This window comes from Procambarus clarkii, chromosome 32, assembly GCF_040958095.1.
Source record: "Procambarus clarkii isolate CNS0578487 chromosome 32, FALCON_Pclarkii_2.0, whole genome shotgun sequence".
Classification (NCBI taxonomy): domain Eukaryota; kingdom Metazoa; phylum Arthropoda; class Malacostraca; order Decapoda; family Cambaridae; genus Procambarus; species Procambarus clarkii.
The window spans coordinates 15,491,378-15,503,209 of NC_091181.1; the positions used below are offsets into that span (position 1 = coordinate 15,491,378).

Sequence of the window (11,832 nt, forward strand, 5' to 3'; positions counted from 1 at the left end):
CTCTGTGGTGGGGATACATGGTGCAGCACTCTGAGGTGGGGATACATGGTGCAGCACTCTGTGATGGGGATACATGGTGCAGCACTCTGTGGTGGGGATACATGGTGCAGCACTCTGAGGTGGGGATACATGGTGCAGCACTCTGTGATGGGGATATATGGTGCAGCACTCTGTGGTGGGGATACATGGTGCAGCACTCTGAGGTGGGGATACATGGTGCAGCACTCTGTGGTGGGGATACATGGTGCAACACTCTGTGGTGGGGATACATGGTGCAGCACTCTGAGGTGGGTTTTCTTCACAAAAGACAGAGCCGGGAAGCAAGTCTAGGTTCACTCCAGCGACGTCCTGTATAATTCGTATAACACTCTGATTGCCTCAACCCGCACATAACTTTGTACATAGATGGAACAGATAATACCCAGTCACACTTGGCTTCTGTTTGGTAGTTCTGGTCACCGATCACGTTGTTATGTCGTCATCTACTACAGTTTCTGACTTTCACACTCCAAACGAAGTAAATTACGAGGTCGCGATTCTCAGATGACCAGCACTTAACTTGAATGGAAGCTTAGTTAGTCACAATCGTTTAGGCGTTCCTATGGGTGATTGATACAAATTTGGAGGTTTTTAGCGCGAAGCTTGCCTGGTCAAGGTGAACTCCAGGGTCAGAATGACGCTTCGGGAGTCCAAGCGGCTCTGCTACCGTTACCTTAGTTCAATGGTCTGGTATATGACTGGACCAAACGCAGGCAAGCCCAGACGCTTACTCCAGTTACAATGTGTTACACAGTCGATTAGGTCTATGATGTCATGGAAATATACTAGCGGAGGTTGTAGTTCTGACACCAACAGTGTAATGTAACTCTTCAATTTAAGATGACAAATTGTTTTGTGTAGGTTCTTCATCGAAAATCATTTAAAGTAAATTACGTTCTCTAAGCGCTTGGCGAGGAGCAGGTGTCCACCAGGGAACTTCACACTGTGGTGAAAGTCACAAGGACATTGGTACAGCTGTATCTGTGGTCCTTGTGAAAGAAAGTGTCGTGTCAATGTCATCACCGGATAAATCAAGATCGACGGTCCGCAGAAAAACAATGAAACCTGCTTTCTTGTACTTTATAGTGAGGAACATTGAGTGGAACTATGCAGAATGAGATTTTTTGCTTTCTTTATTATCAAACACAACATATAATACAAATCAAAGGAACTAGACCGTAGCAATAGAATCAGCGCATGCACACACCACTAATATACCACCAGGAACAGCAATAAACCAAAACAAAACAATCATTCAACTCCAATAATTTATAACCCAAGCACCATGTAAGTACAAGATACACTAACCAGGGACGGCGCACATACGCACATAATAGGCATACCGACCACACAAGTGGAACACTGAGTACCTACTGTACAGACAAAACCATAATCACACATCAAACATTCAGAAGATCCAATGGAAATAATACATACAAGGAAAGTTAATATACACACAAGGCCTCCCAACAAACGGAGGCCGTTACCTCCACCACGCCGATAATAATCCATGTCATAAGAGAAAACAACAATATCCAACAAAAATACAGGTAATACAACTAATATACAACAGGCCAACGATACATAAAATAATACAACTGACCGCGGTCAGCCGAAATAGGCACACACATGAACGGAAGGAACCCATTCCAAAATAAGAACCTCACCATGCACACGACACATACACAACCCAGCCGAAGCTAGCAAGAAAATGGTGACACTTCCAATCCTCGCTACTGGACACACTCACACTGAAGGCCCCTAATACAAAGGGGGACACAAAGCACTAGTATAGAACATAATAATGTCATGGTGGACACTGCCCAACCTGAATACAATGTAAGGCGGAGAGCCAACACACGGTCCATACAGAAACATACATAACAAGAAGACCACTCACAGCCACAACACGTAAAAACATCCATATCAAACAACAGGAGATAATTAACACACGCAGGCATATATAAGGGGTGCTGCCGCCCCAAACCTCAAGACATGAAGACAGGACAACGGCGGACGCTGACACACACAGTTATTGGGGCAGCAACAACATAAGCTATACTAATCCACCGAGCAAGAACCCCAGGAAACGACCCCCATAACCACCAAATCATGTAGTGCAGCATACCCTTCCACAACCACAATTGCTGGGCCACATCGTATCCCTCTAACCTACCTACCCACAAACAAAAAACATAGTCTGAAATCAAAACTCATAATGTGTTTTGAACTTTACAATCCCCCCTCAGGAATGACAAGAAGAAAACCCCCAGCAAGTCAACCTTCAAATCAGATCCACAAAATACAACAATGGTATCCCGAAGCCAATCAAACAAACTAGAAACTCTCCTACAGAAGTAAAAGACATGGAGTTGAGACTCACTGTCCCCACAATGGGCACAACAATAAGAACCCTCAATACCCAGCATAAACAACTGGGCATTGGTAAACAGCGTTTTGTGAAGAAACCGAAACATCAACTCCCTCTATTTAAAGACGAGAAACGGCCCCCCTCAGCTCGACCCATACAGCCCCCCAATCCAGCAATGGATACAACTCCTCCACCCTGTGAGCTACTCAACCCAAAAGCACCCAATACACCCCGACTACCAAACGACATAAACCCAGGAAATCAACAAAGCAATCGAAGAATGAGAACAGCCCAGGAGTAAAGCGGCGGCGTTACAAAAGACACATCCCGACAACCTGGCACCTTCGTTAGAAAACTCACTCGAATCGAACAGAACTACAAAACCAAAGAATTAAGGGGGCATATAAAAAAATATCGTTATAAATTAAAATTGTTCAATTTGCTTATAAATTTTTTTATGAAATGGTTATAGAAAGGGCTGCAACTGGTCCAAGTTTCACCATCACACCCTAAACAGAAAAGGAGAAAAAAAATACACAATGTATTATGCAACGAATGTTCAACATTCTCAAATAATCTCAGGGAACACATGTGTCAACTAAAATGTCTACTATGTGCTGTAGAAGCACAAACTCTTGTAATAATTGTAATATGTATGTTCAATATATTTATATTTAAATTTTGTTTTTCTTTTTTTTTTTGGCCAACTTTTTTTTCTCGTTTGTTATCAAGGGATTTGCATGAAACTTGCACACCTTGCTCAATGGATGCCTATCTGCAAGGGTGCCAATTATGAACGAAATCTGTCGAAGTCAAGCTCAGCAACAGGTGGCCGAACTTGGATCTTTATTTTACTCTGGAAAGTAATTTACACCTTCAAATTACTTCAGAGCTTTCATTTATTAATCAATTTACATGCAAATTACACCTTATATGTAGCGTTTGTGCTTCTACAGACTCTAGTAGACATTTTAGTCCAAAGTCTATTTGTTGATTTTATAAAAATTTATAAATATCATATATTGCATATTTTTTTAGTAGGGTAACTTTGAAAAATTATATTATTGCACTAAACACTTTTTTTATAAAACTGATCACTAGAATCCTTTATTATGTGCTTAATTTAATATCTGAGTGTTATAGAAATGATTTTAGTTGACACATGTGTTCCCTGAAACTATTTGAAAATTCGTTGCATAATTCGTTGTTTATTTTTTTTCTCCTTTTCTGTTTAGGGTATGATGATGAAACTTGGACCAGCTGCAGCCCTTTCTATAACCATTTCATAAAAAACATTATAAGCAAATTGAACCACTTTTAATTTTACATCGATATGCCCCCTTAAGCCAATCCTCCAATCCTGGCCCCTACGAAAATTCACCCAAAATACGGTTAACGACTTCGTATACACATCTGTCATACAAATCCTACCCTTCTCAAAACTCTAACATAAGGAGGATCTATGAACCGGGTGGTACCGGCTACACCACACATAATGATAAATCATCTTCTACAACTTTACCCAAATAAAGAGCAACATTAAACAAACTTGGAGAACAATTTCTCAAATATTGGGATCAAAGAAGTCTTTAAATAACAAACCGACTCTCCTGTCTAATAACGATGGTCAGCTTTCAGCCTCTGATTCTGCTACTGAGTTCAATAGGTTCTTCTCTTCCATTGGTTCATCCCTTGCAAATGATATTCCATCTTCCAGTACAGACATTAATGACTATCTTTCAGGTAACTATCCACAGTCTCTGTACCTAAAGCCTATTAATTCCACTGACGTCAATGAGATAATCCTTTCCCTTAAAACCAAGTCTGGTGCCCTTGAGGAGATACCAACTTTAATTTACAAAAAAGCCTCCAGATCTTTAGCCCCTGCTATTGCTTTGCTCTTCAACAAGTCACTTGAACTCCAAACCTTCCCAGATATTCTAAAAAAAGCGAGAGTAACGCCTGTCAACAAATGTGGTAATCTCACAGATGTTAACAAATACAGACCTATATCTATCCTGCCAAACTTGTCAAAAATTTTTGAAAAACTAATCTATAAGCAGCTTTACTCATATCTAGCCAAACTCAATATACTTAGCCCTTGCCAATATGGCTTCAGACCCAAAAAAAGCACTAACGATGCACTTATTAGTATGCTTAACTCGATTCATACAGCTCTTGATAAAAATGAGTTCTCTGTTGGGTTGTTTGTGGACCTGCGTAAAGCTTTTGACACTGTCAACCACCAAAACCTTCTTCTTAAATTACATCATTATGGAGTCAGAGGACACTCCCTACAATACCTCAAATCCTACCTTACTGACAGGCTCCAATATGTTTCTGTGAATAATACAATTTCTCCCACCCTACCCATCAACATTGGTGTTCCCCAGGGCAGCATACTTGGCCCTCTCCTCTTTCTCATCTACATTAATGACCTTCCAAATGCCTCCCAACACCTCAAACCAATTCTATTTGCTGACGACACAACCTTCATTTACTCCAGTCCTGATCCCCTTGCTCTAAATGCCACAGTAAATACTGAGCTAAATAAAGTCCATCTGTGGCTAACTGCCAACAAACTCACCCTTAACATTGACAAAACCTTTTATATTCTGTTTGGCAATAAATCCTCTAATCAAATAAATCTCAAAATAAACAATACCCAAATTTGTAACAAATTAGATGGCAAATTCCTTGGCATTCTCATTGACCACAAGCTTAATTTCCAGGGACACATTCTAAACATATCAAAAAAAGTTTCAAAAACTGTGGGCATTCTTTCTAAGATCAGATATTATGTACCACGCCCTGCCCTGGTGACTCTCTATTACTCCCTTATCTATCCATATCTCAACTATGGTATTTGTGCTTGGGGCTCTACTACCCAAAATCACTTACGTCCTCTAATTACTCAACACAAAGCTGCTATTAGGACAATATCCAATTCTGGCCCCAGACATCACTCGGTACCCCTACTTAAATCTCTGAATATGTTAGACATTAAGTCACTGCACATTCTCTCATGTGTATTATACATATATAAAACGCTAAACTATAATGCCAATCCTGATCTCAAAAGCTTCATAGAAGGTTGTATCAGAACCCATGAGCATCACACCAGAAATAAATACAGTTTTGATATTCCTAGAGTACGACTTAATCAAACTAGAAATGCTCTACAAATCAAGGGGCCCAGAATGTGGAATGACCTTCCAAACCATGTTAAAGACTGTACCTCTCTCAACCAGTTTAAGTTAAAAGCGAAGCTATACCTAATAAATTCCCTGTAACCTACCTTACCCTTCTATTGTCAACCAATGTCTGTTTTTTTCTTTAAAGAGCGCTGTTTGTCGACATAATTGTATTTGTGCTGCTTTTTCATCTATGTTTTCATTCTACTCATTATGCTCAATTAGTATTAAGCTTGTCATTTAAGTTTATCATGCCCGAAACGCTTTGCGTAATAGTGGCTTTAGGCATTGTATGTACTAGCTATACCTATAAGTTAAACAATCCTTGTAAATATTTATTGTATGTATGTACCTTACCTAAATAAAATTGTATTGTATTGTATTGTATTGTAACTCCAACGCACGGGACCTGCTCAAAGGGAAACAATGAGCCAAATACTAAACCTTGGAAAGTAGGTTACAATTCACGATCAGCGTTCGCTGAAAAATCGTCAAGATCCTCTTGGATAATATCCCCACCACTGTCACCACCGCACCACCAGCAACCAAGACCCCTCCTAGGACTCCCAGGCAGCCCAATACCCTAACCCCATAATGCTAGACTTTCGACGATTGACGACAGACCCGTGGCCAACTCAAAAGTGTGCACAACGTCCTGCACACCAACCACCAAAGCAACTAAAACAGACGAAGCATCTGCATGCACTCACAATCTAAGGTTAAACTCATTGGGCAATGTGGGAAATCTGTCGAACCAGAAATCCGAAAAGTCCGAAACAAATCATGTAGTGCATCAAATCTCCAAACCTGCCATACCGAGTACCCAATGGCAAATGTACCACTAAACAAACCCTTCACACATCCGACTATAACACCCCTGATAGAGCATTCGTTCCCAGCCTAAAAACCGGGTGGCAATCCCACGCCGCTCCAGAATCTGTAAGAAAAAAATCAATGGCCACCCAGTCAAAAGCTTTTGACCAGTCCAAATTGATCAAGGCCGCTTGGCCTCCAGATTCTGACATATAAACAATCAGATCCCGAACCAGGTTCTTAAAATGTACCAAAGACCTTCCAGGCACCTCACAAAACTGTTCCAGAGACACGAGGGAGCCCACCACCGACCAGAACCGAGACGCCAACAACTTCGAAATAATTTTATAGTCTTGATTATGAAGAGTAATCGGGCGCCAATTGGCAAAGAACCACAAATCACCAGGCTTAGGAAAGAACCTTACTATGCCAAGTGATTGGGACCCGGCCAAACGCACGATCGCAAAACAAAACTGCACCATCACCAAAAATATCAGACTCAATTATATCCCAACAGAAAATGTAAAACTCTGCCGGCAGCCCATCAGACCCCCAGCAACAATAACCCTCTGCAAGGACCATACCACACCCCAGACCTTCAAACCACCAACCACACACTCCAGAACCATACAATTCAAAGATGACAGCCCGGGACAACAAAACCCCCAGAAAATACCCCTCCAAACCCTTATCCCCCTCCACACTCCTATGAAGATCCTTAACTTCCTGCCGAACACAGCAAAGCACACTATTCGTATTCAATAAAACCGAACCATCCGGCATAAGGAGACTAGTCAACAACACCGGCTCATGATCCTCCTTTACCTTAAGAAGCAAGTACTGGAAAAATACGTTCCCCAGACAACTATTCCCCAACTCCAGCTCGGACATGTTCCCGGTCAGCCACTTTCCCCGCAACCCACGAATCTGTTCTTTGCACTACAAAATCTTCCCGTTTGCAATAGACATAAACAACTTCCTACACTCTCCTTTACACCAGTCCCACCAGTATAAGAGACAAGGGAAACACCGTTTTCGTTCGACCAACAAAACCTAACGGGCCATAACCAGTTCAAGAACCTCAGGACACTGCAACAAATTACAATTTACAATTAATTTTCTACCATCCTCTCCCAACCCGCACCTGGCTCCGAACACCAACCTCCACAACCATCATACAGTGATCAGAGAAAACAACCGGATTCGTGTGAATAGAATGCACATCCCCCCCACCCTATGAATATAAGATCTATCCTACTAGGAACCCGAAACATGAGAGACAAAGGTGAAATCCAAAGCCCCCCCCCCCATGGACAATGGCTGCATTCCTAAACCCACAACACCGTAGAGTTTCAACCAAAGCACGGGACACATTTGTGGACAGACCACTAAGACAGTCCCGAGCCGACGTTGGACAGTTGAAATCGCCCCCAAAAACCAGAGATCGAGTATCATGTCTCATAAAATGCAAAACCTCTGTAGAAAAGAAAGCCTCCCGCTCCCGCCGCCTAGCAGAACCAGAAGGAGCATAAACATTTAACAAAGGAATCACAGCCCCTAGAAAAGAAAATACGCAAAAAAAAAATCAGCCTATCATCAACTATTTCCGTATGTAGCACCGAAATCGGAGCTCATTTGGAGATCAGCACTAACGTTCCCCCTTTCAACAATCAGATAGGGTTCAACAAGATCTAATACCCCGTCAGCTGAACCCTGTAGTACGCCCACATCATGTACATTATGCTCCAAAACCAAATCTATGTCGACCTTATGGCATCGATGCATCGAGTGAAGACCCAACTGAGTCACAAGTAAATGCACCACACTGGCTTTCAAGGAGTTACAAATGAAACACCATAATGAGCCATCGGGGAAGGGAAACAGAAGTTTTATTAACTATCGGGCAGCAGTAACTTAGACAACATTGGGACACCACCCGGCAATCACCAACTCCGCCTTGTATTAAAGGGAAGCTCGAGTAGGAGGAAACCCCCAGAGGAGGGGCGATAGACCTCCTCTTGAACACCATCCTCAACTCAAAGCATGCCCTACACGTCCACGGGCACCAGGATCAACGACCCTCCACCTCGGACCACTGGCACTAGGGAGCCCACTGAGCAGTTCCAAGGAGGAATCAACCTCACCCCGTGCCTGCTCCACCCCAACCACACTACCATCCGTGCCCCGAAGCTCATCTTCCGTTTTCTCCACTGGGCACTCACTACCATAGGACCACAACCTGACAGCGCCCTTCCTGCGTTTCTGCTTAGGAATGAGGTCAGCCGAATGCGACATATCCTGAGGCCGTCGAGGGGGGACGCACACCCTCCATTGGAGCGTCAACAGAGAGGAGGGGGGAACCTCTACCCCTAAATGCACCGCAGGGGAGGCAGCCACACCAGTAGCGGACTCCAACACCAACGGTGACATCCCCGGGGAAGCATCCTCCAACACTACAGCAGGTGGCACATCGAGGATCTCCAACCAGAACCTGCAGCCGCACACTCAATCCATCTGTCGCAACATCATCCAGGCACACTGGCGTACTATCAATCTCCGGGGGCACTGGATACACACACCTCCACCTCTTCGGCTGCACCTGGATCATGGAGATCCACCGTCTCACCATCCGTGCAAAATGGAGGCTTGACACTCCATCGTTCACCACCCCCAAGGGCGGTGAATGGTCAATTCTGGGGAACCGGGATGCGGAATATCTTCCTCTCTGAAGATATTCACCTCGTCAACCACACCAATCGTGCACGCCACCGTCAGGTGACCAGTCAATCTACAACGAACGTATGTATGGGGTTGGCCCAAAAACATACATCGAAGATGAAGTCCCATCATGGAGACCGAAGACGGCATTTGTTGCATCAGGGACATCACTAAAGTCCGTGTACCATCCAACAACCCAGCAGTAACTTTATTCCACCTAACGGAAAGAACCTTTCCATAGCGCCGAAACAACCAGGTCAACAGCTCTTCTTGCATTTCAAACGGCGCACAGTCATGTAAGTGACTGACACACTCCAAGTGTGTCAGGCCCAAGACTGACACTTTAGTCCAAGTGCAGTTAAAAGCTCTGTACCTCAGGGTACAGTCCTTGCACCGCTGCTTTTCCTTATTCTCATATCAGATATAGACAAAAATACAAGTCACAGCTTCGTATCATCCTTTGCAGATGACTCAAAAATCAGTATGAAAATTATCTCGGCTGAAGACGCTGACAAACTTCAAGCTGATATTAATAAAGTTTTCGACTGGGCATCAGAAAATAACATGATGTTTAACAGTGATAAATTCCAGGTACTCAGGTACGGTAAAAATGAGGACCTTAAACATAATTCAGAGTATAAAACACAATCAAATGTATCCGTAGTAGGAAAACAGCATGTAAAGGATTTGGGAATAATAATGTCTGACGACCTAACGTTTAAGGAGCATAACCATGCAAATATTGCGACAGCCAGAAAAATGATAGGATGGATTACGAGAACTTTCAAATCCAGGGATCCCATCACAATGGTTGTACTCTTCAAGTCACTTGTGTTGTCCCGTCTTGAGTACTGCTCAGTACTCACTTCCCCCTTCAGAGCAGGAGAGATTGCTGAAATAGAGGGAATACAGAGAATATACACGGCACGCATAGACGCAATAAAGCACCTAAATTATTGGGATCGTCTGAAAGCCCTCCAAATGTACTCACTAGAAAGAAGACGAGAGAGATATCAAATAATATACACCTGGAAGATACTGGAGGGCCAAGTACCAAATCTACACAGTAAAATAACAACGTACTGGAGTGAACGATATGGAAGAAAATACAGAATAGAACCAGTGAAGAGCAGAGGTGCCATAGGCACAATCAGAGAACACTGTATAAACATCAGAGGTCCGCGGTTGTTCAACGTCCTCCCAGCAAGCATAAGAAATATTGCCGGAACAACCGTGGACATCTTCAAGAGGAAACTAGATTTATTCCTCCAAGGAGTGCCGGACCAGCCGGGCTGTGGTGGGTATGTGGGCCTGCGGGCCGCTCCAAGCAACAGCCTAGTGGACCAAACTCTCACAAGTCAAGCCTGGCCTCGGGCCGGGCTTGGGGAGTAGAAGAACTCCCAGAACCCCATCAACCAGGTATCAACCAGGTATCATGTTGGTAACCTTGACAGTGCCCACTCTACCAGGCAAGGGGTAGGTGTGACCTTCACAACGATCGACGAACCCTAGAAACACTCTTTGTTGTTGGAACTTGACCACCACACGCCATTCACTGATGAGCTAGATGCTCACTAAATCCTCAATCTTGACCTGAAGCACCTCTGTCAGCGCTACACTAACCATCATGTGATCTGCCTGTATAGAGAACTCCAGGCCTGCCGACGAAGATCTCTTAAGGGGAGGCATTGGCGACCCCACCCTGAAGCAACTGTACCCTGCAAAAGCAGAGTACACAGAGTACATAACACAAAACCACCAACTCCAATCCGTGGACGTCAACACAGTAGCAAAATGCAGGCACATCCGTTTTATCTGGCAGCCGTGCGTCGAATCACGTTCGATGGCATATCTTTAGCTGAAACACTGCCAGACTGATTATCTTCACAAATACCCCTACCGTCGCTCAGAAGAAAGTGAATCGTGTTGAGAATTAAATTCACCATTGGGAGGCCTCGCCTACCAGTCTGGATGGTTCCTCACTGTAGATGATGGACATCAAAATTACTCGTAATTACTCTACATGAGGGCAATACAGCAAGAAGCAAACTATGTCCATCATCAAATGCCTCAGAGCAAAGGCTGTAAACTGAGTAATTGGTGAGGTATGCACCTATCCTCTCTCCTTCCCACAATGTAAGTTTGAGATATTACAAACAATTGACTCATGACCACACTTAGACATATGAGACATCTGAGAGGATGAGATACAAAAGGTTAAGTATCGTGGCAATCATATCCGACAATCAAATGTTCAGAGAGTTTTGATGTGTAAGTCAGTTTAACCAGAGAGATCGTCCTCCATTCATTATTAGTCATAAATTCAGTAGACAAGTCCTCCACAGTATTCATTATCACTGGGATAGAGGCATCAACATTATAACAACGGAACTTGCACAGTTTCAACAATTGCTGGGCTTAAGTAGAGACACTAACCTTAATAAAAAGAGTGCCCTTAGACATATTCCTAACGTCAAAAGGACCACAATATCCTTCAATAACTTTTGTAATCAACAAGGGATTAAGGGTAGTTAGAGCCATGGAACCAGTCACTTTGAGGGGAAACAAACGTCGCGAATCGAGTGTCAATGGGTTTAAAGGGAGGTCGGGGTGGTTTGCCCTTCACTTTTCCCCATTTCGTGGGAGGCAGAAGGCGAGCTAGATTTCTCTGGACCATGGACCCACCATACCTACATG

At 43.4% G+C, this 11,832-nt stretch overlaps 1 protein-coding gene across 1 annotated transcript in view; it reads right to left on the bottom strand.

Moving 5' to 3' along the window:
• LOC123759273 (probable glutamate receptor) overlaps positions 1–9,046 on the bottom strand; it is a 75,254-nt gene extending 66,208 nt beyond the window's left edge. The window contains exons 1-2 of the mRNA XM_069334801.1: positions 8,840–9,046; positions 8,071–8,217 (exon numbers count right to left, since the gene is read on the bottom strand). Coding sequence (XP_069190902.1) covers positions 8,071–8,217; positions 8,840–9,046 — 354 coding nt within the window. The remainder of the gene's footprint in view (positions 1–8,070; positions 8,218–8,839) is intronic.
• Positions 9,047–11,832: the final 2,786 nt, after the last annotated feature.